The sequence below is a fragment of the Hipposideros armiger genome, unplaced genomic scaffold, assembly GCF_001890085.2.
Source record: "Hipposideros armiger isolate ML-2016 unplaced genomic scaffold, ASM189008v1 scaffold_416, whole genome shotgun sequence".
Classification (NCBI taxonomy): domain Eukaryota; kingdom Metazoa; phylum Chordata; class Mammalia; order Chiroptera; family Hipposideridae; genus Hipposideros; species Hipposideros armiger.
The window spans coordinates 319,193-346,566 of record NW_017731766.1 but is presented as its reverse complement, the minus strand read 5'-3'; the positions used below and the strand labels follow the sequence as shown (position 1 = coordinate 346,566).

At 38.0% G+C, this 27,374-nt stretch overlaps 1 protein-coding gene across 2 annotated transcripts in view; it reads right to left on the bottom strand.

Annotated features, from left to right (window-relative positions):
* GABRB2 (gamma-aminobutyric acid type A receptor subunit beta2) overlaps positions 1–27,374 on the bottom strand; it is a 218,847-nt gene that overhangs the window by 124,504 nt on the left and 66,969 nt on the right. For both annotated transcript variants that reach the window (XM_019664092.1, XM_019664093.1), the window contains exon 4: positions 22,430–22,650. In XM_019664092.1, coding sequence (XP_019519637.1) covers positions 22,430–22,650 — 221 coding nt within the window. The remainder of the gene's footprint in view (positions 1–22,429; positions 22,651–27,374) is intronic.

The window sequence follows — 27,374 nt, the reverse complement described above, 5'->3', positions numbered from 1 at the left end:
TTTATATGAAAGGCTCAAGGGAGCGATGCTCGGCTGTTCATGTTTTCTGCTATGGACCGAACAGGAAGCCATGGTCATAAATTCCAACATGAAGGACATGGAGGGTTTAGGTTAAACAGAAAGATGACTTGTCTGATAGAGGCTGTAAAATAATGAAATGGCTCCCAGGGCAGATGGCCGCTTTCCCTTTCTGGAGCTGATGTGTAAAAAGTGAGCTCATCTGGCCGGGTGATGAAGGCAGGGGCTAGCCACGCATGCGAACGGTGTCACTGACAGTCTGTACTTTCGGGTTCACTAGCACAGCCTCTCTCTCTCATTTTCAGCAATTGAAGCAAAAGCCTACATCCCTTGCAGCCTCAGCATACCTTTGCTAATTTGCCTTGTAACGGATTTTCGCTTAATAAAACACACAATAACTTGAGGAGTTGCTAAATGAAATTAAATAACTAAAGAGTTGTAATAGAGCCTGTATTTCAATGCATGCTTAATGACAAATGGTGCTAGGTAAAGATATAGTTCTGTCGGGTAATTATTAGCAAAACCATTCAAGACTATCCTCAGAGCACTGGGATGCAACGTTACATGTGGTTATAATTTTCATGCTCAGAGTCTGCATTAGTTAAGGCATTTGTGGTGGTGTAACACTATAATGCTGCTAATGAGGAATTATTTCTAGAGCAATTATTTTTAAGTGATGAAGGTGTATTGTATAACTGTGACACATCTGATTTTGTATTTGCTTTCTCAACAGTGTCCTTGTCTTCTGCAACTCAAAAGCATATGTGACTGTCTACTCCCAACAGGAAAAAAACAGACTAATAATTACCAAACGTATGCCATCCCTAAGAGAAATACAATGCAACGTGCTAATGTCTAATTCTTAACCTACCATTAGAGAGTTAAAGAGAATGTAAGGATTTTGAGTTGGGTAATGTATCAATTTAAAATCCTAAAATTAGCAAGTTTATCACAACTTGGTCAAAGAGTTTGAGACTGGAATTAAATCCCTGAGTTGTCATATACCCGAATGAAATAAGGGAGTTGACCAATGGTGGTCTAGCCATAGGCTGCCTACATTCTGCATGGTGCTTGCTAAGTCCTGGAGAAAATATGTTATATTAATCTGTGGTCTTCGGCCCTACAGACCTTAAAATCAAAGCCCAGATATGAGATACACTCATCTAGGGAGAGACTAGCTGTGTAACCTTGGATTCCTTATTTAACCTCTGAGAGCCTCAGGAATGATAGCATGACAACAAGGCACTGGCCTCTTAGGAGGGCTGTAAGGATGGAAACTTATATAAATATTGTTTAGCGTGGGGTAAGCATTCCTACCAACTTTAGCTACGGATATGAAATAATTATATTTCTTTTCAGTTACATTTATTATTAGGCATATATGTTAAATGTGAATAATTTGTGTTAGAAGAACTCCAATACAGAAGGTGATTGGAAGCTGAAACAGTCACTGCAGACAAAATGAGCTATCAGCTCGGTGATGAAGGATGGACGTGGTTATGCGAGTGTAGCTGGGAGGGGTTTTGCAGCTAGCATGGTGTAGTGTGAGCACATACCCTGAGCCAGGGCATAGGGGTACAATGGACAGAGCGCCTCAAGGTGAGACGTATACCTGGTGATAGGCTGGATGAAGGCAAAAGGCAGCTGACCTTAAGTTCTAAGCAACTTGTTTATAACATACTTTAATCTACTGAAAACTGCAGAGTGCGGTATGACATAACACGAAACAGAGTGCTTACATTATAAAGATACTTAAATCTAATCAAAGAGTCACAGACTCAGATGCCTACAGAGTCAAGTTTATAACCCCTGTAACGTGTGGAGTAGCCTCAACGTAGGACAATAGGGAATGATGGTGAACTGGGGAAAATATACCCTGTCTGAACAAGGTGGTATTTCTCAGCTTAGCTGATAGTTGCCATATGGGAAGTAAAACCCCATGTTTCTGACTGTGAAGATTTAAAAAAATATATAATTAGGGAATACACATTTAAAAATGAAATGTCATAATTTTTCAAAGTGCCTTGTTGGTCAAAAATAATATTGCCATGAATTGCATCTGTCCTGAGGGCTGACGGTAAGCAGCACTTAGAATAATCTGTCATTTTATAAGTGAGGGAAGGAAGTCTCTGAGAGGTTAAGTAATGTGCCTTAGTGGACACAAAGAGTGAGCTGAGTTCAGAACCAATGGTAACTTTATCCAAGGTCCAGCCAAATCTCATCGGAGGCCAAGACTCCCTTCCTGTCAGTGTGGGACCCTGTGAGTACATGCTCAGAGGCGGGGCAGCTGTGAGGTTTCAGTACAGCCTTCATTTTACTAATACGTTTTAGATGATCTGCACGTTTTAGATGATCTTTCATCATGGCCTCAAAAAAAATTAATGTAGCAGTTGAACACAGGTCAAAATAAGATTTAAAAAAGCAAGTGTGATTGTTAGTTCTCTTTTCTTAGTTTCAGTGTAGTGGACAGGATAGAACCTATTGGGTTGTTGGAAAAGTCATGACGTATTTTTCTATGTTTTTCATTGCAAAAATGAGTCATGGCTTTTCCAACAACCCAATCAATATACGGGAGTCATTCCCGTCATTCAGACTTGGGTATAAACACCAGTGTTTCCTGTTCCTTAGTCAGGTCACTTGAGGAAGTCAGTTTGCTTGTCTTTAAAATGGAAAAAAAAAATGATGATAAGCATAGAGCTGCTGGAGAATGGCATGGAACTAGATGACCTGATAACATGCTATCACAATTGCAAGAAAGTCAGGAAAGGAAAGAATGATTTAAAGATTAGAAACAAATGTTCTGATAAGAGCATTTATGGTCAACTTCCCTGGGAAGTGTAATTTAAAACTCAGCCATGATAAGAGTCAATTAAATCATTCATAAAGTACTTTACCATTCACATAATAGAGGTTGGTGAAAAACTCAGCCATATTAAAGCAGAAATAGTAAGGATAGGTTACACACCATATTGTTATTAAGATCAATCGCTTCTCTAATGCGATATAGAAGAACTGTGAGTTAAAGCCAGTTTGTACAGTTAGAGTAAATGGACTGAGCTACTGTAAATTTTCAAGAAAACTGATGAGTTGGGGAAATAGAAAGATTTATAATAGAATGGAAGAGTTCTGCATTTACAACTGTGACTCCAAAAGACACAAAAGTAGCATTTTTGGAAATGAGGTGGGCTAATATTTGGAACCAGTCTTGGATTTAAATCAGGGCTTGGCATTTCCAGCTTTGTGACATTGGGAATATTAATAATTCCTCCAACTCTCAGTTTCCATTTCTGTAACATGTGAACAAAAATGTCTATTTTTATAGCAGTGCTGGTGAGAAATCAAATAAAATGATGTCTGTGAAGCATTTAATTACTTGCAAATCCTGAGTGTCAATATATGGTAACTGCTGTTATCATCACTACTATTGTCTATTTTAAGGCTCTGAATGAGGTCAAGAGGAAAATAGTCAAATATTTTTTAAGAGGGAAAAAAAGAAAATTAGGAGCAATTAAAAATACTATTGCAAAATACTGCAATTAATGCTTTGGACAAATGAATGGTATGATGAGTTTTTATATTAAATGTCATATGACTTATGTCAGGTCAGGAATAGCAAATTCAAGTTCAGATCTTCCTTCTACATAACTGGCAGAAAAGCTCCATCAAACAGTCGCCTCCATGACAAAAGGGAGCACACTGAGTATATACCTCATATCAGCATTCCTTTTGTGTCTGTCAAACAATTAGTAGAGTATCCCACAAAAACGATGTAGGCAATCTACTACAACGATGTAGTAGAGTCTAGATTTCCTCTGCACCATCTTCACACCTCTTTATTTAATAATGGGGTCTAAAAGAAGTGATGTAAAGCAATGAGAAATATAGCACTTCCATCCTCAGATTCATTTGAAAATAAATACCTAAGATTAGTAATTTCCTAAGGTGCATGCTCAGTTTTCTCAATTCTGGAAAATGGAATTTTATATTTAGAGTATAATTAGTGCAACTTTTGATTTAAGTAGATATTGAACTAGTACCATCTATAAGACTGGTATTCATTAATCATCAAATGTTCAATAAAAATGTTGGGGATACTTTATCTATCTGAAGAACTGGACCATGTGCTCCAATAAGAGAACATGTTATAAAAAAAATACTACTTTGCATGGGCTAACCTATTGGACCAAAGGCTGAATTTGACCAACAATTGGTCAGCAACATGGCTTTAAAAATGTGAGTCCAGATGCCATTAAGCAGGACACACATCCCCCAGTTTCTTTAAGTGCCCCCCTTTCCCTATGACAACTTTGCAGGTTCTCTTCACTCACTAATCCACCCAGCCCCAGCCCCAGCCCCAGCCCCAGCAGGTGTCTGAGTTTGTGGCCCTGACTCATAGATCCGAATTGTACCAGGGCAAAATCATAAGAAGCTTTCACATATATTGGTCTGTGTTTTGCTCTTTTTTATATGAATGCAAGAGCATGCTGGAATTAGACAAATAATTTATTTTTGTCTGTCTGGGGAGCTTATTCCATTTTTTTGGTATAGTGGAACTCTTACAATTTGGAGTCATACACAGGCTCTCTAGAGGCCAGATTGGCCATATGTCACCAAATCAACAAAAGGGTGCATACTTTTTAACTTTTTATGGAAAGACTTTGTTTTTAAAACTTTTTATTGAAACAGATGTCCAGAAAAGTGCTCGACTTCTAAGTGTGTAAGTTGATGAATTTTGGGGGGCTGACACCTGAGGAACGGCACCCAGATGAAGATATGGATTATTGCCAGCACCTCAGAATTCCCGCTCAGCAACTGTCCAGTCACTACCCCTCCCCAAGGTAACCACTCTCTACTTCTCTTAACTTAGAATAGTTTCACCTCTTTTTGAATTTCATGTAAAAGGAATATTACAGTATGCTCTATTTTTTGTTAGCTCTTTCTGAGATTAACGCTTATCCTTTTTGGAAAGGGCGGTAGCAAAATCATCTGACATTATGTGCCAACTGCTCTAATAAGATGTCCTCAGAGGGACTCCCTGTACCGTCTTGTTTATATGTGTGGGGCAATTTGGAGGGAAGATGCCAGGAAAGCTGGAAAATAAGAAACGATATACATATAAGTTATAACATGTATTATGTATGTGTTAAGAAGTTCTTCAGTGAAAAAATCAAATGTTTCTCCATCCATGGATATATACATGGATTAAGAAAAGGGTTATAACACCCAAGGTGTTGGAGCAAAAATCACTTTTACTAATTCATACATTTTCCAGCAATTTTTTGACAAATGTCACCTTTGGCCACAAGAAAACCATAAGTATTATGTTCATTGTTAGTTTTCTTAATTGCCCTCTTCCCATCAGTTTCTGATTACTAATCAACTAAACATTTCTCAGCTTTATTAAAATCATTCTGAAAAATACATTCTTGACATATTTATAGATTATTTACAATCAGAGAAACCTTGTAGAATGTTTTTCTGTCAGTATTTAAATATTGAAAAAAGTATTTATAAAAAGATACTTTATTTACCTTTCTATATACTTAAAGTATCATTCATATATTTGTCAATCCTTTATGATAAGAGTTGTATCTTCTAGAAAAGGTTATAGATTTCCTAAGAACCTATGCCAATGATCTAATTTCTTGATATTTACTTATTATGATGAAAATATTACTGAGCCATCTCAAACATCTTGTCCTATATGTTTAAACTGTAGCATGGTATTTTGAAATAAAGATTCCCAATGCAAGCCTTTACTAAATATTAGAGAAATGTATTGTGGATTTAGGCAGGAAGTCCACTGAGATTTCCCTTTGAAATGAGAAAAATTGAATATTATACTCTTTTGTATAATATTCAATTATACAAAATGTATATATATGTGTGTGTATATATATATATATATATATATATATTTTATATTGTTTTATCAACTGATACTTTCTAACCAACATTTCAGAAGATTTTTCCATACAATGATAAATGCTATTTGTAGTCAAATTCTAAGAACTCAAAGACTTTGAATTGTATTCTGGGTCATAAAATGGATGAGTAAATGCAATGCACACTTGATCATGCACTCACTTGATTAAGGGCTACCCTTGTCCTAAAGTCCAAACTCCCAAATCTTCCTAACAAAAGGCCCTTCTTCCCCACCAGTGAACCTCACTTCTCATAGCTCCCCACCTCACAGTCCATTCTCCAGCCATTCTGAAATTCTTTTACCTGCCTCTCTTCCTTTACTTTCATTGCTCACACAGGCTGTTCCCTCTGCCTGGACTCCCCTTCCCTCTGTCCTTCCCCACATTTTAATTTGCCTGGTTAACTCGACATCTTCACTCAGGTCACAGTTTACATGTTGCTGTCCCCTCTTACACACACACACACACACACACACACACACACACACACTTATATTATATTATATTGTATTATATTATATAGATAATATATGTATATTGGGTCATTGGGAAAGTCATGATGTATTTTTCTATGTTTTTCAATGCAAAAATGTGCCATGACTTTCCCGACGACCCCATAGTATTATAACCACTTTACAAAGGAGGCAAGAGTGGTCTGGTGAAATCTGATGACTTCAGATTTGTGGCTGGAATTTAAATTTATTTGTTTTTTCTATAACAAAGGAACAATAGGTAAGAAAGAAAATCATTCACATCTTATCGATCTTCAAATATGAAGCTTAATTTTTTTTGTCGATTACAATAAGTCATGTTTTTAGAGAAAGGTAAATGGTGCAATGCAGAGTAGTTGTTATAATTTCAGAAGTCAAATAGACTTGGATCCAATATTCAGCTCTGCCCTATCAGCTGTGTGACTTTAGACAGGTTACTTAATATTTCTGTGGTTCACTTTCCTCTTGTATAAAAATATCTACTTCTTGGAGTTAAAGCATGTAAAGCATTTAGTATAGTGTACCTGGCCCCAAGTAACTACTCAACAAACGAGAATTAAAATGAATGATTGTATGAGAGAATGAATGGACAAAGTCAAGAAATATGGAAGTAAGTAAAACATCCTGAGCAAAAGTATATGCTTTGTATTTACAAAAATACATCCAGTCTTGTATGGATAGCCTACCAACAGGACACTGAGGAGGCCATTTTGTGGCCAGTGGCCAGATGGAAAGCTTAACAGGACTTGAAGCTTGCTGTTCACTCTGGGGAATGTTAACTAACAGTAACGGAGATCTCCAGTCAGCAGACAGAGACAAAGAGGTGTGTGCACCTTCTCAGTCTAAGTAATCTGCCTGCCCCGCATGCAGGCCTCACTGTTCTGGGGACTCTTGGATTCCATGGGTGGCAGACACTCAGTGACCATTACCTGGGCAGTCAGATGGCAAAGAATTCCCAGCCACTGGCACTCATCTGTTCTATCCTTCCATCACATTCCTTTTTCATTTCATTTCTCTCATTTTTGTTTTTGTTTTTCTTATCTTGGAGTCCCCCTCTAGCCCTGTGACATGTTTCCCATCTGTTCACGCAGATGGTGCTACCAAGAGAAGTCAAGAAGTCTGGTGTCCCCAAATCCCTCTTGATTCAGTCTGTTCTCTCTACCACAGAGCGGTGGGGGAAAGAAATGAGAAACTGAAAGCCATATTTTAAAGCACAGAAAGGTCACGGCTCACGTAAAGAAAACATTCATGTTCAGTTGAAGTGAAGGTTGTCAACATAGGTAAGCCCTTACCCTGACATTCTCCTGAGCAAAAAACTATGTCTGCAGCAGCTGACAGCAGCACCTGGACCAGAGAATTAAACCCTCCCCTGCCCTTCCCCCACTGCTACCAGGTCTTAGCAGGCAGCAACTGAGGCAATTATTGCGTAAACTTGGCTCCAGGTATATTTTATATTCTTTTATATCTGTGCCTATGAAAACTGAAAACTTGCAAGGACAAAGCCACTTTTTGAAATTAAAGAAGGCTGCCACTGAATGATAGCGACTTGATTGTATACAATTTTAAAATACCACAAGAGAGGAAATTGAGCCAAGCATCCTGCTCACGATGGAAACAAACAGAAACCCTAGCACCAACTGAAAAGAGCAAAATCACAAAGAAAGGAAAAGTGACATAGAATAATAACCTCTTCCTTGTCTAAGGTGTCTGAGATTTTTGCAATAAAATAAAACAAACATTAAAACTAAAACCTATCCAGTGACAAGACTAAATTCAGCCTTTCAGGTGATTTCAGAATCTTAAGTTTCTTCCAACTGAAATGTCTGATAATCCCTATTATTTGGAAGTTGGCTTCGCAGAGTAAAACACCGTTTTTCTTATACCTAGAATTTAGAAGTTCATTTTCACTCCTGTGTTGATTTCCCCTCTGTTTCTTCAAAGCATAACCCTATTAAGCCCCTAGCCAGCAGATTTTTTCTCCTTGAATGTAACTCCACTTATGATCAAATAAAAAACAGTCCTATGGTTTGTCTCATCCCCTCATCAGAGGGTGACGGCTGAGTGTGTAGAGACTGTGTAAAAAGGCTCCATGGATTAACCCTTAGTGAATAACATTAGTGTAGCAGCGGAATATACAATTTGGTCACCTACTAAATCAGCTACAAAAGAGCCAGCTGGAGTTAGAGGAGGTTTTTCTCATTATCATGCTATGAGCCGCTTTTACACAGACATAAGACTGACTGTTCTGTTCCTTATATCTAACTTCTCAAAGGAAAAAATCAGCCCACGATTCCAGCCAAATGGGATAAAATACGAATTTGGGAAAATATGGTTCTGAGCAAATTTAAGTGCTTCTTTTCACCACACAGTTGTCAACGTTTTACTCCCCCCACCATTGGCCTTGTGTGTTATCACACAGAGAAAGCACATATGTGTGTGTGCATGTGTACACACACATACACTGAATTATAGACAAGGTAGACCAATAACAGAGACATACTCTATGCAAAGAATGTGATATCTCTGCTCTGTAATCAACAAGAAGTTATACCCGTTTTTAGTCATAAACCATTTGATTATCATGAGTAAAAGAGAACACCCCCCCTTGAACTCAATGGTAATACATTTTCTGAGGTGTGTGGCTGAAAAGCACTTGCTCTCATTAGAAAGTGTTTTCTCATTGAGTTCTTCTGTGGTAAAAGGCTAATATGGGTCACCTAAATTCCACCTTGACACAATGTTCTGCACCTTCACATCTCTGTCCTTTACAATACCACTGAGTGCAAATGATAAGGTAACAAAGCAGACACCATGCAAAGGGGAATTTCTACAGTCAACTCATAATTGTATTTAAGTCACAATTTGGGAAGCTGAATTGATGACAATTGCTGACCCTGTCTTTGTTTTCAAAATGCCATCTGCTGAAGTTGATATCACCTCAAATACGGTCTCTCTGCTAATATGGTTCCCCCACTAAGAAAGAGAAATGCACTAGCCGGTAGGAAAATCAGGCTTTTTTCCACCTCAGCCAAACATAACAATCTTTGATAACTGGGTTCTAAATGATATCAATTTGATTTTATGCTTCTCTTGCTATTCTTCTTAATTTACCCCAGAATGTAATTCCGTTGTTTAAAAACATTAGATGTGATTTTGCATGAGATGCCTTCATGGAGACAAAAATAATACTGATAAATCAATTTGAGGAAAACCATACAGATCCCCTTCAACTGATAAACAGAGTCAGGTAGTTGGACAGATACAGTAAGAAGTGCTGGGGCTAAATCACAATTATTCATTCAGATATATGTTCATTCAACGAATACTGTTTCATTGGTTCTTCTGGGACAGGTTCTGGTCAAGATGCTGGGATACAGTGAGGAAGAAAAGAGGCCCCTGCTCTCATGACACTTCTGTTCTAATGGAGAGAGTCCAATGAGAACGGGAGACACATGCATTTATGGATAAAGAACAGGAGACACAATAATGTGCAAGGGAGGGAATGGAAATTTCTGGGTAAAGTAGTGTCACTTAACTTTCTTCCTGTGAGCACACGAGCTTGTCCTGCCCGCAGGACCATGCTCTTCTCCCCTTTCTCACTGGAACGCTCATATCGCAGATCACTGCTGTCAGCCGTCAGAAATACCGTCTAGTTCCGATGTCACCTCCTAAAGCAGGACTCCACCTCTCTCCTATAGTCACTCTTGATCAGCTCATTCACTCTGTTTAGTTTTCTTCATAGAATTAATCATAATTTTCAGGTCTCGTATTTATTATTAAATAGCTTTTTGCTGGTGGTTTATATGCTTCCTTCGCTAAGTGCCAGCTTCCAGAGACAGATGAGGACAATGTCTGAATTAGTCACTCCTGTAACCGCCCCCCCCACACACACACACGATTGAATGAAACGTTCAGCAATTCACCTGACCACAAAGGTCCTGACTCATTACACATAAGTTAGAGCTTCTAGCATTTTCTCAAGCTTCTTTCTGGAGCACTACACACACATCAAGCTATTATTACTCTTATGAAAATTCTGACTATGTCCATGTCTGCTCTGCTGCCTCCCACTCCATGCACTTGGTCATTTCTCTGCATTAAACCTGTTAGAATCCAAAGGGCATGGGCTTTGGAGTCAAACAGACTTGGATCTTAGTGCCAGCTTAGGCACTTATAGTGGTGCTGCTTTGCACAAGTTACTGAGTTTGTTCAGGCCTCAGTTTCCTTTTCTTTAAAGATGGAATTATATTAGTATCTAGCAGATGGGATGAAACATGGCACATACCCAGCTGATTCTGACTACTATACTTCTCTGGGTAACTAGTAATAATCACAACCACCACAACAGTCATCATTTCTTGGGTACATACTGTGCGCCAGCTACTTTACATGGGTTACATCAGTTTATTCTGACCGCATTCTCATAAGTGAAATGATCTTAGTATTTTCAACCTAGAGTGGTTAGGTAATTTTTCCAAAAGCACAAAGCCTATAACATATGTAAACAAATTCCAGAAGCTGGCTCTTACCTAGTATCCTTTCCTACTTCTCTTCATCTCTCTATTACATATATCCTTCCCCCACTAACCCCCAAGTTTTCAGAGTCAAGTATCAGATGTCTCATTTGTCTCTGTGTCCACCTAGCACAGTGTTGACACATAATAAGGATTTAGCACCACCAACCATCATCCCATGCGAATCATGATGGGAAACAGCAGAAGGGGTCAAAATTAGAATACATGTAGCAATATTAAAAATAGCAATTAATCTTTACGTACGGCTCGCTATGTGCCAAATACTTTACAATGTTTTACAAGTATTCTTTCAATTTAATCCCTGCAGGAAATCTACTCGGTAGGTACTATAAAGCCCTCTACTACGATGCGGGAGCTGAAGCTCAGAACGATGGGCCACAGCTAGTTAGTGACAGAGGAAAGCCTTGAAAAAGGCAGTCAGGTTCCAAACCCTTGCTCTTCACACTCGGCACTACAGCTAGCTACTCCAGGGAGCTTCTCCTCTGTGGCCTCACCATGCAATGATCTAAAACGCAGAGATGCCATAAGAAGCTTTGACCTTTATTCTAATCTTTTTAGTAGTTTCCCTCAGTTGTCAGCCTGTGACAGTGGCTAAAATATAAAGTGCTAATTATTGTCTCTATTACGGCTGGTGGGAACAATCCAAGATGGAATCACTGTCTTCCTCCAAAGACTTATGGACACTGAACATTTTGATGCCTTTCATTCTGTCCATAAGAGTGCAGATAATGAGCTGCTCCTGAGAAGCGAAATAGCTGGGACATTTCATCATATGGTGACTGTGACTTGCGTCTTTAACCTGTTACACGGTTTGGTTTCCAAAGGGAAGATTGCTTTATTTGTTACGTCCAGAATAAAGAGAGAGGGTAGGCTTACCACCCATTTAGCAAATCAAGTAATTAAAACTTTTACCAAAAGTCTTTAACAAAAAATTTGGAGAGGTGAATTCCATAGGTTGGGTCATTTTTTTAATCCCCTTGTTTTCTTTTCTCCTATAGGAAATAAGACTGAAAAATACCCCAGTGAAAGAAATCTAGTTTACTTGTTCCAGACAATAAATACAGGCTTTCTTCAGTGTACTCTGGGATCTTTCCCAATAGTCTGGTAGACAAAGCCACATTTCCAGTTGTCTGCAAGTTACAGTCATGGTTAATGGCTGAGTATTCTCTGCTTTTCCTTTCCAGATGAGAGTGCTGATGCTAGGATTAGAGCCGAGAATCTCACAGAGGGAATGATGTCTGGAAAACCCTGACATGAAAGCATATCTGTTCCATAGGTAATCACCTCCTGGATTACGAAGTAATAACAGAGCTTCTTCAATCCAGCAGAAAAGCCTGTGGACAGGGTAACTCTCGCACAGCCTTCAGGAACTCCGGGAGCCACAGAAGCCAGGTGGCCTCCTCACTTCCACTTACGCTTTGTATTTTGGGCTAATTAAATTGACAGAATCTTACAGTGGCTGCTACTCCCTAGTCTGTCGCCCTCTTGAAGCTCTACAATATGGCTGCACAATTCTGAGACAGAACAGAATTTCAAAATCCCTGTATCCCAATGTGCATACTGCTTCTCTTTTGAACCTGGGTATTCAGAGATGTGAAACAAAAACAAGCAAACAAAAATGACTTCCCACATGTAAACAGCTGCATAGAAGAAAACCCTTCAAGAATAAAGGATGAGGGCTGGCTGAGTGGCTCAGCTGGTTAAGAGCTCGCTTGGGAGCACCAGCTCTGAGCAGCGGGCTGCGGTTCGGATCCCACATTGAGGGCCAGTGACGCTCGCCCTCTACAGCTAAGATGGTGAACAACAGCTCAACCTGGAGCTGGGCAGCCGTGAGTCGCTGGCAACGGAGTAGGCTGCAGCAGGGCTGCAGTGGGCTGCTGTGAGCTATGTGAGCGGCCAGCAGCTGTTGTGAGCTGCTGTGAGCGGCTGTCCAGAGACAGGCGACCGATCTGCCTCACCCAGGAAGAGCGCAATGATCATACCAATATGGGCCAGTGAAGTGACGTCCTCCACAACTAGACGGAAGAACAAAAACAGCAATTTCTCTACCTGTCTGTTCCCCTTCCCCGATTCCCCAACACTGTTCCCCTCCCCCCAATTCCCCAATAAAATCTTTAAAAAAAATAGAATAAAGGATGAAAGGGGGAGTGATGATATTAAATTATACCTGAGGACTGTGTGTGCTGTTTGTATTGGAACAGGTACAGGCTAGCCACAAACAGTGCATAGGTCCCTATTGTGGAGTCCTGCTTAGGACTGAGAGAGTCAGACTCATTTATTTATGAATGATGACTATGGGAATCTCTCTACAGTGGAAATGAATGGCCATCAGAGGTTCCTTTCAGGAGCTTTGGTAATTGAGGCTCTACATTCTTCTCCATCCAGCAACATTTTCAGTACCTGTTTTTTCCCCAAGAGTCTTTTACAGCCATCTACCTAAGCAGAGATTGCACTTTCTCAGATTCTGGGGAAGTGACTTAGATTACAGGCTTTGGGTTCACTTCTGAGCCTGAAACTCCCTAGCAAATTGCTTACTTCCCCCAAACTTAAGTTTATAAAATTAAGGTTATAAAATCAAGCTAATAGCAGCCTGCTTCATGGGATTGTTTAAAGTAGGTAATCTAGGGCTTCACATATAGAAATTACTCAATAAATGTTATTCTTACTATCATGACTATAACTATCTCAATGAAACAAGTGTTCTCTTATGTTTGCTTTGAACAGATCTTGGTTTAATGAAAACTCTGTCATGAGTGAACTCATCACAAAGCGTATCTAGTCTAACTCTGAATTTTCCCATTTTGCCAAGCCAGTTGCTAGCAAAATCTGCCAGCAAAATTCACTGAATTCATGAAATCAGGATGGTGCAAAAGTTGTTCCAAATGGGTTAGAGAAAACTTTCTCTTTAAACTAATGCTGAGGACACTGTGCATTGTTTCAAGGCTTGATTTACAGAAGTCCCTTCTGTCGTTCTTCAGTCTTAATGCGGGACAAACAGAAAAAAAAAAGTATACATAAATATATGCATATAAACTGACATATGCATGTTTATACCCTTAAATGCACATGCATGCACGCACGCGCGCACACACACAGACACACACACACAGACACACACACAGACNACACACACACACACACACACACACACACACACACACACACACTAGCAACAACTCTAATCGCCCACTAGGAAATACTTTGCTTAAAATAAAGTAAACCCAAATATAATAAAACAGAGGTCTGGCTTCTTTCCATGCTGATGGTATTCTTGTGATCCACTAGAAGGTTCACTCCTAATGAAATTGGGAATATTTAAGTACTAGCTCGGGATGTGGTCCGTATGGCAATGCCTTATATGGATCTATTAACAAGCCCATGCATGGCATGTCCTCAGTGGCTTTCAAAGCTTCCTCCCTTTGCAGACCAGGCCCAATTCAATGACACCACTGCACTCGTGCTTTTGGCTTACGATGAAAGATCCATATCTTCACTGGGAGTACAGCTGGTTTTTCCCTTACTGGGAAACCCCTGGAGCCTGACAACTCGTTTTTTCTGCAACAGTCCTTTCACCTTTGGGCTTCAGTGCTGCCACCGTGTCTATCATTTGAATGAAATCAGTGGATATGAGGACAGGTAGGGATGCATCTAGCTGACAGGAAAGGAGACCCACTGACTACAGGAATGTGGTGAGTCAGCAATATTTAAAAACAAGGTAGATAGGCTTTTAGGCTTTCTTTTCCTCTTTCAATGTTTTTACCTAGAAATCAAGCAAAATGTGGCAACAGAAAGAGTCCTGGATTATTTCCCAGGGCTGCGAAGTACATACCACCTCCATTTCTAAGTCTGGAGAGTGCAGTAATTCTGACTCTGCTATTTTTGATTTGGATTTGACATATTTGCTGACAATGGTAACTCCGAGGAGAAAACAAATGACTCTGGCAGCGACAGCAGCAACAGCGATAACTCCCTGGGTGAGGAGTTAGGCATTTGGGATTCTACGCTGTCCTTGGTCATTAATTGTGTGACGTTAGGGATAGTCAGTTCCCTCTTTGAATCTCCTTCTCCTCTATGAAAAAGGAGATGAACTCGAAGATGTCAGAAACTACTTGTAAACCAATTTATTTTAATCTAAATAATTTTATTTTATAGGGAAAATGATGGGCAAAACATTCCTTGGAAAAAATTTCTTACAGCTCTTTACAGGGGATGCATTCTGTAAAACTTTATGATACGCACCTTGTGCCACAGAGATGGAGCTACATGAAGGTGATTTTTCTTGCTTAGGAGAACTGAGAAAATCTCGAGAACAGGGTCTCACACTCGGGTCAGGAGGACTGATAGTCTTAATAAAATTTCTGCTATTCTGCCTGACAAAAGATAGTCACTCAATATCTCTATGAAAATGAATTAAACCAATTAGCAAATCTGAGTGAAAAATTGATATATTAATGTTTGATAGGCTACATTTCAATGTGGAAGGGCTACTCAGATATTCACGTGCCTACTATCCTGTGGTGGAGCTTTAGGAGTAGAGGAAGAAGATAAAATTAATAAACGCTGCCTGCCTGAATTCATTACAGGCTAACATTATCCTTTGCCATTTCCCAATGACAGAACATGCATAGCAGGGGATAGCTGAAATATCTTCTGCTTCCTCCTGAGTCTTTCTTGAAGAATGTGAACCTTTAATCAGAAATGACATGTTTCTGATCTAATGTTACATATGGGAGGTGTATAGACATATGAAGTCCAGGGCTCCCCACTAAGGCCAAATGAAAAACAACTATTTTTAGATGGGTCAGTTACTACTGCAAGAGTGAGGAAGTCATGCCTTCCATGAGAACTACCCTAATAAAATAGACACCAGTACATCTCCCAAGCCAGTTATTTAACCAATGAGACTATAAATTGTAACAGCACAACTATAAGAGTACAAATTGTGCTACAAATAGCTTTGCCTGTGTCTCACTAAAATATTAAGTAAATTTTAAATAGTAGTTCTGCATTTTATTGCAACCACCACATATTATACTTTGTCTCACAACCATAAACCATATTCTATAGTAAATAAAGAATTATATCCCAAATGTGTTCTCTAACGGTTAAAGATGGATGGTTAGAAGGGGTTTATTGGCATGGCGAATGGTTATGATGCATTCACTGTTAAAGAAAACAAAATAAGATCACAAAACAGTATGTATAATGTGCATCTGTTTTTATGAAAAACTACCTATATGCCTTTTTAACTAGAAATGCATCTGGAAGAATATAAAGCAAAGTATAAATTACTGGTTAATTCTGGGTGGTAGAATTAATGATAATTTTATTCACAACTCATCTGAATTCTCTAACTTTTCAATATTAAATATGTATCACCTCATAATAGAAAGGGTTTGTTTTAATTGTTTGTTGAAGAGTTTTAAATAATGTAATAAAATGCTAATGACTTGGCATAAATAATATGCTGACCAGTTTGGACTCAGGGTCTAAGTTTTAATACAAATATAAATTGTTATGTTCACAATAAATGCCATTAGTTGACAATATAGGCTTTCTTGCATACCTGAATGCAATGATCTTGTTTTTGCTTTCCTAACTCATAAGATGTTATTCAAGGAGATAAATGCAATTGCTAAAGCACTGAAATACCATGTTAAGTATTGCTGTATGCATAATGAGGTGGAAGTCCTAAAAATATATATTTATGCCATATATTAACAAAATCACTGGACTTTGGGATTTTCAGAGCTAGAAAAAAATTCAGAACTCATTTAAATGAGTAATTATAAGAATCACTAATTTTAAGAATAGAATGCAGGGCTCCTGAGTCTCTGAACAGAAGAATTATCCATCAGCTTTTTGAAAGCTAATAAATATATCCTTTCTTTAAGTCAATAATTGTCTGAATTGCATCTCTGCCACATTCCTTATGATGTCATGTTAATACCAGATTAAACCTGATTTTCCCCTGCTAGTACTTTGGCTGGTTTCACTGACAAAAACCCTGTACTTTAATGTCATTTTTCCGTGAAGTTGTTCTGAAAATGATTTGATTGGGTCAATTTAATTTTAAAATAGATATAGTTCATCTGTTTGAAATTCTTGCTTTATATACTGCTGGGGGTTCTTCGGCTTAGTCAACTGAAAAGTCCCGTGTCACCAATTCTATAGCTGGGTTCCTCCCAAGAAACCATTCTTCCTTACCTCCACCTCTATCTCCTGATTCAAGTCTCTAAATAGTATCATAAAATACAGGAGGTTTTTGATTTTATGATCAAGTTGGTATAATTGAGCTATCAACCAGCCAAGAGGGAAGGTGAGAATCTATATTCAAGAATTTCATTATTATGTAGCCATAAACTATAAATTTAAAGCTTGTAAAAATTCATCACTGAAAAAAAAATATTTCTGTATTCTGTAGATTTTCAAGTCAGTTGAGAAAATAGATGAGTGATGAGGCATGGTGAGAATGAAAGGAAAGGCTTAGGTTCAGAGAAACCATTTAAATGAGTAATTTAACTCATTTAATACATGAGTTATACAACTCTGGATTAAATGTTACACATGAGGCACTGGGCTAGGGCAACAGGACGGTTTTCAGAGCTGCCATGACCACTTGGGTCTCAAGCCAGGTTTCTCATTTCCTTGCTTTCGATCTCATGCTGCCAAGTGCGATGCTGGAGGTCACTGGTTCCACTAAGTTTGTGTCCTCAAGACTGTTTGAACATCCTTTATGTTTTCTTTAGTCGTTCCCTTACTTAATCCAGATATGCCTGGCCTAGACCTTTCCCATTCTCTTCACTTGTTCATGCCTACTCCTCTCATTCTTGACAATGAACCTAATCTCTTACCTCACAGAATCATGAAAAGGTAACTGGGATAAAATTCTATAATATAAAACCACTGACTTGATATTTAAAGCTTTTCCTGTCCTGTTCTATTTATCAACTATCCCCAACATTTACTTATTTATTAGACAGCAAATAACATGGAACACTTACTACCCACCATATACTGTGCTACTCTAAATATATAGTTTTAATTTCATGTCTGATGTTAGCTTACAAATTTTACATTCATTGATCATTGATTCAGAGGATGGTTGGGTTGTAAAAAATATTGTTATTATCTAATTCAGGCTCTCATTTATATATAAGGAAATTAAAACCTGGAGAAAAATCTCAAGGTTAAACAAGAACTCAGTGACAAGAGTGCAAACTGAAACCCAAGCTCCATTATCAGTCTATTTTGTTAAGAAAGTTGGTTTCATTGCCCAATTGTGTCCATTTATCTCTCTGCACAGTATTAGGACTCTGTTTCCAGTGCCTTTAAAACTACTGTCAACCTGAAAAGCAATGGAATAACTGGGAGTAAGCTGCTAACATGTGGTTTGGTGACAGGGAAACAAAAATCTAACCAGAATGAAAACATAAAACCTACCATATAACGTCTAAAATACATTCCATATTTCTAAATCTCAGTGTCCATTTTCTGGACTCTCCAAGGTCACTGCACCTTGACGTAAGCTTGTTGAGTAGCTGGGCGCTATCCTTGAAACACTTGCTCTCCAAACACAATATATCGACATTACTACACTCAGCTCCTGCTGCAGACAGTCAGAAGCAATGGACACAGCACACCTTTACAGGAGGACGGTTTCACAAGTTTATCACGGTTTTAACGTAAGAGCTGTGACCAGTCTCCTCCCTGGGTTATGGCCTACCCTGGTTTTCTGTGGACATGGGTCCCACCCACGGAGCCACATATCCTCTGAGATGAGATGACCTCATTTTCAGACACAGCTATTAAAAGTAGATGTCACGCATAGATGAGTCTCTACTTCCAAGAGATAAAAAATATTCCTTGGCTGCAGATTTAAATCTTCAGGGATATTTTCAGAGATTCCTACGGCTCTAAAACACAACATTTTTTCTTTTCCAAATTTTATCATACAAGTTTTCTAACATACAGACAAGTTGAAGGTATAACACAAAGAACACGTACATATTCACCATGAAATTCAACAAGCATTAATATTTTGCATGCTATTTTCTATATCTTTATTATGTTTTAATACCTGAAAACTTCACTGGAAAAAAACCCTACAAAGGAGCTTACTCAGATCCTCTGAATGACCTCCCCCCCACCATCTTCTCCAGCCAATCTTTATGAATCTCAGCAGGAGGGAAGTTTAAGCCTTTTGCTTTTGCCTTGAACTCATTCATTCATTCACTCATTCAGGACACTCAGCTCAGAGACCTTGTTCTATTGGATTTCTTGGTCAGTCCCTTGATATTTAAAGCTCTCCCTGTCCCAGCCTTCTATGTTGAGGCCTCCACAGTTGCCTTCACAATTTGCTTTTCCATTCAGACTGGTGAACTCTGGCACTACCAAGTTCTTCACAAGGATCTTGCCTGTGCCCAGAATTCCTCATAGCAAAAGGCATCCATTAGTAAACTGGGATAGGTGTGAACCTGAGACCTAACGATGCATTTTCCAGAGACAACTGGGGCCTATTGTTCTTCAGAGCCTTATTTGATCAAACAAGAACAAAGTCTGTGTCCATGGAGCTAATGAAAGCTGTTACCATCCAACTTTTCTTAATCTCTTTTCTTTTTTCTCCTGTGTGCTCTCAGGTGATTCCTACTACTCTTTATTTCCAGTACCTAAGGAGCTTGCCAGTACCTAAGTACTTGCCAGTACCTAAGGAGCAGGAGAGAATGGTGATCAAGAACATTTTTGTGTCCAAATACTATGCTGTCCTGTGTAGTATCTGTGCAAATTTTATACACAAGTTCCTTAGTTTCTTTAAGTAAGAAGGAAGACAAAACAAAATAAAATGCCCAAACAAACAAACAAACAAACAAACAAAATCAACAGTGCCCATTTTGTAGGGTTAAATTCAATATTATGTGAGATAAGTTCTGGCACAGTGACAAGTACCTGCTAAGTCATTTAATAAGTATTAGCTACTGATACTAATACTATTACTATTTTAAGTGTTGTTTCAATGCCACCACTATTGAACATAGACGTAAGATAAATGTCTTACTAGACCATCAGCAATAGAGACTGGTGGGGTGGGGTGGGGTGGGGGGTGAGTAAGTAGGAAGACAGGCTAAGTGGGGCCGAATCAACCTTGGCAATGGTCATTTTAATTGAATTACTCTTATTTATTTATCGCAAATGAACCTCCTGGAGTTGATGAGGGAATATGTGGTCTGCATTAAATTTCCAGCTATGAAACAAATTGTTCTACTCTTTATCAGAACAAACTGGGATGGGACATTTATAGTTTTCCTGGAAAACCTTGTTATTAATTTCACATTCAGAATTAACAATACAACTGACAGAACAATCACGATTCATGAGCCATCTCTGTCCAGAAGTGTTCATTTTATGCATGTCAGATGTGTTCAGGGACCTGCACAGTTTGTCAACAGCCCTTGCTGGAAGTCGGGACGGGAGAGTGTCAACTTCCTACTTTGGGAATTAATTACAGCAATTATGTCCAGGGCATCTTGACGATAAGGACTGAACAGTCATCAGTTTTTTTGTCTGATTATTGGCCTGACAAGATAAAGAATACATAGTTACCACCTACACGGGTCTTCTCTTTTTCCTCTCAATTCCAAAGCCATTCTGATTGTTGTTTTTCCATCCATTCCACTTTGCATCTGTGCACTTAGAATTCACTGACAGTGTTTGCTGAGTTTATGTAGCGTGTAGGTGCTTTGTCAGTGTTGGGGTACACCAAAGAGAATACGACTTATTCTCTGTTCTAAGGTGGGTATCCCCAGGAAAGAGGAAGACTCAGGGTAATTTCTGTAAGACTGCGGTGAGGAATAGATGATCTGATGGGCAGAGCGCATCCAGCGCTGGGTCTGGTGCTCAGCCAGAGCCCGGCACTTGCCAGTCCTCTCGCCCCCATCTACTGCTGAACGGCTAACTTACTACTTCGACGCCGCCTTCCGCCTTCTTCAGGATTCTGACCACCTTCTGTGCTTAACTCTTAAAAAGGGTAAACTACAACCTCTTTTCATTCCCTGTCTCCTTCAGTGCCCACAAGGTCACCCTCTCATCAATACCGCATGTTCTGTAGTTAACTCCAGATGATGGTTTAGCACAATGTATCTGATAACACAATTATTTCCATTAGGCCTTTCGAAGTCCATCGCTTTTTGGTAGAATCCTTGCAGACACTGCTGGTTAACTTATCTTCCTACTATTTTTTTCTTTTCTAAGGCATGTATCTGAGGAATGCTGGTATCCATTTTATCTCCTTCCCTTCTGTGACTAACACAGGATACAAAGATGCTCTCTCTCGGCCTCCCTTCCTCCCTCCTGCGATAGTCAAATGCCGTTTTTGATACAAAGATGATAAACAAACATACAAGCTGGCTTCTAGGGATCTAGGACAATACACCAGTCAGGCATGCTGAACATAGCAGATAATGCAAATGAGATATTCCAGATAAGAAAGACATGCGAGTGAGAGTCATCCCAGGGTATTGGTCATGGTTAAGGGCTCCGGTTCTGAACTTGGAACAGTGTTCAAATCCTATCCTCAAAGCTTACTTTCCTGGTCATCTTAGGCAAGTTGCTTCAGCCTCAGTTTCTTCATTTGAAAATAAGTATCATAACAGTTTCTAACTGAGGAGGCTGTTTTATGGATTAATGATATCAATGCACTAAAGCATTTAGCTCAATGTGTGACCCTAACAAATGTTCACTAAATAATACTATTGTCATAAAGTAACTCCATATTAATGTAAAACAGAATAGATCAGAGGCAAATGCCCATTTTAGAATTTAGAGTTCCTTCCTTATAATGCAGATAATTCTTTATACTGTAATGTTTTCAGAGTAAGATATTGTTTTCTTCATTTTTTTTTCAAGAAAACCATCTATTACTTCTAATACAAAATAAACTTTACAAGAAGAAACTGTCTCCTCATCCAAACAGGAGAGCATCACAATGTTTTTCTGACATAAAGGTACATTTAAAAGTATTTACACATCTGATTGCTCTTTGGAGGGTGAGAAGGCACACAAAGCCTTCCTGTTGTCAGAGGACCAGACCTCATTCATGCAGCTTAAGAGCATCTGCCACATTCAAATAAGTATTAGGAATTCTTAATTTTTTTTTTTTTTTTAAGGAAAGCTTATGTCTCAGCTATTTTGGTATTGTTGATCTCTATTCCTCAAAGAAAGCAGCTTTCGGATCAGCAGCTGATGTTGGAATATAATTCCGGAAAAACATAGCCCTAGCTGGGGCTAAGTCCCTTTGTGAGCATGCTCATCTAAGCTATCAGAGGTCCACTGGATAGGAGGTTTAACTGCTTATCAGCAGACCTGAAGGAGGAGTGAGAAAAACAGCCCAAAATGCACCCCTCCAATACAAAGCAGTGATCGTTTCGTTCGGGAAAATTTCAGTTTTGAAATGGACGCTACAGACCTGAGGCCATACAGGACAGTCCCGTCCGGGTGCAGGCGGATCATGCGGTTCTTGACGGTCACTCCATGCACGAATGACTTCTTATCGTTCAGGAAGTAGGTATCAGGCACCCAAAGCTGATCTGCTACTCTATTGTCCAGAGTAAGGTTTAAAGGTATTACATTATAGGACAGCCGCTTATCTCTCCAGGCTTGTTGGAAATACATTGTCAAGGTATAGTCCTGTGAAAGTGAGGGGGAAAAAAAAGGTTATTTTGTACCCAGACAGACTTAGGAGATAGGCAAACACTTCAGTATTCACAATCAAGGGAAATATACAGCCATGTACTTTAAACATATACTATGCACATATAGGTAAATATTAATTTACTAAACCCATTCTCACTGAGCACCTACTATGTGTCAGGCACCATGGGAGGGACTGCAAACACAGAAGTGAAGAGAGCATTTCCTCATGAAATTTATTATATATTATTACCCAGGTAGAAAAATGGTAAAAATAACTACTTTATAATTAATTTGCCTTTTCCAAAGAGAAGTACACAGGATTGTTTTAGGGGGGACCATACATATAGTTGTAAAACATAGTTAATTTATTACTATAATAACTGTATAGTTCATCAAGAGAATCCTAACTGGTCTAATCAAGGAGGGCTTCCCAGGAGAGGTGACATTTACACCAAAACATATGTAGCTCCCCAGCTATATAAACAATGTTATCTCAATCGGTATTTCAGGAGAATTTGAATCCTGGGATTAGGAATCAGCAGGTGAGGCTCTCCGCTTTGAGGAATGGTGAGTTGTCATAAAGGGAGCACTGGCTTTGGAGTGTCAGTGCCTGCATTTCTCAGCGGTGTCTAGGGTGCAAATTTATACACTCATTTCCCTTCGGCTCCATTAATTAAAACTCGGATTTTTAATACATGCCTGATCTAACCAGAAGATTATTATGACTATTAAATGTATAACTCAAATGCAATTTGTAAACTATGAAAAGCTATACTTTATGAATACAGCATTTACATATATATTGTGACATGTTTTATCCATTAGAGGCCTATGGGTCCAATGTAACTGCTCTCTCACCCTCCTTTGGATGACTACATGAGGGCCAAATATTCATTTGAAAGGATAATTGCCATTCTATTTTAAAATTAATTCACAATGCCCTACTTGAGAGCAAAAAAAACAAAAAAAACCCAACACACAGTATCACATCTTAGTCATCTCTGCAACCTGAGAGCCTAGTGCAGTCCTAGAGTATAAAGAAAAAACGAATGAATGAATGTCCAGTAAGGTGGTAGGCTTATTGGATTTCTGCACATATCTGCAAACATTTGTGGATAAAATACACACTTCCATCTCTACGAAGTCCCTGAGTATTTCTAACCCTCGTTGAGATTTATACATCCTAATTTGCTCATGTAATTTTAAAATATGACTTGTAAGTTATTATCTGCTAAAAAAAACATTGAATGGTTTTTATAGGAAAAGTATAATCCCTCTGCTGCAAAATAAGTAGATAAATAAATAAATAAATAAATAAATAAATAAATAAATAAATATTTTCCTGGTTTCACAAATATACAAATGTTGATCAGCCCTACACTGACTTCTGAATGAACAATGTAGAATCGAACTTCTATTCTAACAAAAGATATGCATATCCTCAAGGTAAACCAAATGCTTGTAGGTAAAATTTACTTTAGTGGGTCACTTTAGTCAGTGCTCTGCTCACTGCTTTAGTTAAGGGTAGTCTGAGGCTCTCCAGAAGAACATCTGGATTTATAGTAAAAGCAACCTTGAAGACTTATGAATTATATAACTAGAAAACAGAAAAAGGACCAGATACATTTTTGCATGTGTCTATGTTACAAATAGCCTAAAAATTAGGACATAAATAAAACAAGCAATTTATATGGTGCTTGAGAGAACACATTTAGTGATTTCCAATTCTTGAAGATCAAATGGAAAATTTATTACCTCTACTAGAAGATACAACAACTTAAGCATCTTTGATAATAAGCCTTCTTAAGATTTAGGGGAGATAATACAGTTCGGATGGAGCTGGAGTTAATCAGTTAGCAGAGATGTGTTTGGACACAGGAAATTGCATTCTCTTTTGGGCTAAATAAATAGTAATATTGGGAGATCCTGTGTCATATGCTAACTCCATTATTCGTCAGCAATGCAGTGCCTGCTAAGAAATGCTACCAGACAGACCCTGGTGATTCTGCTAACTGTCACATCAATTTCCCTTTTATTTATTTTTCAGTAACACATTATGACACTGTCAAGAATGGAGGAAACTTCTGAATCTAAATAAATGGTATTGGGCTTAAAACAAGTGGTTCTGTGTTTACCCTCTTTCCTAGGCCTCCATCCACCCAAGATAAACCCTTGAACTTTCATATAGAAAGCATATCCTTCACATTTAACGATCCCACCTTAGGGAACCTGTCTCACAGCTGGTTTATTCAAATTGGAAAAAAAATCACCAAGAAACCACTTCTTCTCTGCAGTCCATGGCATCAGTAAGCAAGAAGGCATTAGATAATCAAAACTCAAGCTGACTTTCAATGCCAAACAAGATGGAGTAAGCCTAGCCCTCTTACTATTGTAATTACAACTAAATATCCAAGAAACAATTTAAAAAATACTTAAGGAATATACAAAGTAAAACATAGTAGGCAAATTGGGGAGGAAATCAAAATGTGAAGACAGACCATTGCAATGGTGAGTTTGTTCGTTTTATTTTCTCTCTCTCATATATATTCTTAAACACACACACACACACACACAGACACAACCATAAACCAATGGAGAGATATACCATGTTGGTTTAAAAAGTGAGTATTGTTAAGATGTAAATTTTCCCCAGGTTGGTCTATAAATAAAATTCCATCCCAATAAGTATCCAAGCATTAATTCTTATAGATATGCATAAGCTGATTCTAAAATCTATATGGAAAACAAAGGAACGAGAATATCAGAACAATTCTAAAAGGAAGAACAAAGCTGAAGGATTCACTATCTGATTTCAAGACTTACCATTATGCTACACTAAGACAGGGTGGTAGCACAGTATCGAAAGAAATATAGAACAATAAAATAGGAGAATCTACAAATAAAGTCACACAAATATGCTCAGTGATTTCTGACAGAGGTACAAAAGCAACAGATTGGAGAAAGCATAATCTTTTTAACAAATAATCTGGAGCAACTGGAAAATCCACACGTGAATGAATGAATGAGAACCTCAACGCATACTTTACACCTTATATAAAAATTAACTCAAAATGGGTCACATATTTAGATGTAAAATGTAAAACTATAAAACTGTGAGAAGAAAACTAGACGAAATCCTCTGTGACCTTGGGTGAGGCAAAAATTTCTCGGGTACAACCCCAAAAGCACAAGCAATAAAACAGATGCTGATAGTGTGGACTTCAACAAAATTTAAAACATTTGTTCCATAAAGACTAGTATGAAAATGAAAAGACAAACCGCAGACTGGGAGAAAATATTGGGTTGTTGGAAAAGTCATGACATATTTTTTCTATGTTTTTCATTGCAAAAATGCGTCATGACTTTCCCGATAACCCAATATTTGCAAATCACATATCTGACAAAGGACTGTTATCCAGAATATGTAAATGTATCAAGAAAAGTCAAGATCCATATGACTTCACACATATGTGGGATATAAAACTGAAACAACAAAGGAACAAGACAAAGAAAAACTCATAGACACACAATAGTTTAGTGGTTACCAGAGGACATGGGGGGTGGATAGTAGAAGAGGGTAAACGGGATCAAATATATGGGGATGGGAAAAGAACTGACTCTGGGGGGGTGAACACACAGTGTGATACACAGATGATGTATTACATAATTGTACACTTCAAACCTATCTAATTTTACTAACCATTATCACCCCAATAAATTTAATTTAAAAAAATGAGAAAAGAAATAAAATTGATTAACCTGAATATTTTAATGAATGAATAATTAATCAAAAACAATTTCATTTTTGCTTTACAAAATAACTTTTAAAATTCTTTTGGATATTTTCTTTTGGGTTCAGTAACAATATTGTGAGCACATATTACCTGCCAGGTATCCAGAGACAAATGATGATTTCTTGAGATTAATTTTCATAAGTGATATCAATAAATGATATAATATAAAGAAAAAAGAATTCTCAAAACTCAACAAATAATTCCATAAAAAATAGGCAAAATATGTGAACAGGCACTAAACCAACAAAGATATACAAATGGCAAGTAAGCACATGCAATGATGGACAACATCAGTTATTATTGAAAATTAAATTGAAAACTAAAATGAGATCCAAGACCATCAGCATGAAATTGAGTAAATAAAGCATAGTATGAATATATAACAGAATATATGCAAGAATTAAAATATCATTATAAAAATATTGATATGAATAGATGTTCTCAACACACTATCAATATTTATATTATTATATATAATCTTTTTTAAAAGAATACTGCAAAACAATATGCACAATATGATCCCAATTTGGAAATACATATGTATATACTGGAAAAATGTGTCTAAAAGATAAATATTATTGGCATCTCTACGTGATGAGATGACAAGTGATTTTCAATTCATTTGCTAGTTGCTATATATTTTGTTTTATAAAAATGATTTCTGTAACAACTATATAAACAAATAATTATGTGTTGACTTCAATTATAAAAATAGCATCTAATGTTACAAATAGGCTTTTACTCTCTACATGTTTAAGAGCTCAGCATGAAGGAAAAGGAAATCTAGTCACAAATAAATGAGAAACTCTCAGCCTTTCAGTTTATTGTTAACATAGCACACATCTCCTGAGTACTGATCAAGGTGTTTTATCTAGAAACACACAAGAAGTAAGAGCTTTAAGTGGTCAACCATTTTTCCTTTTC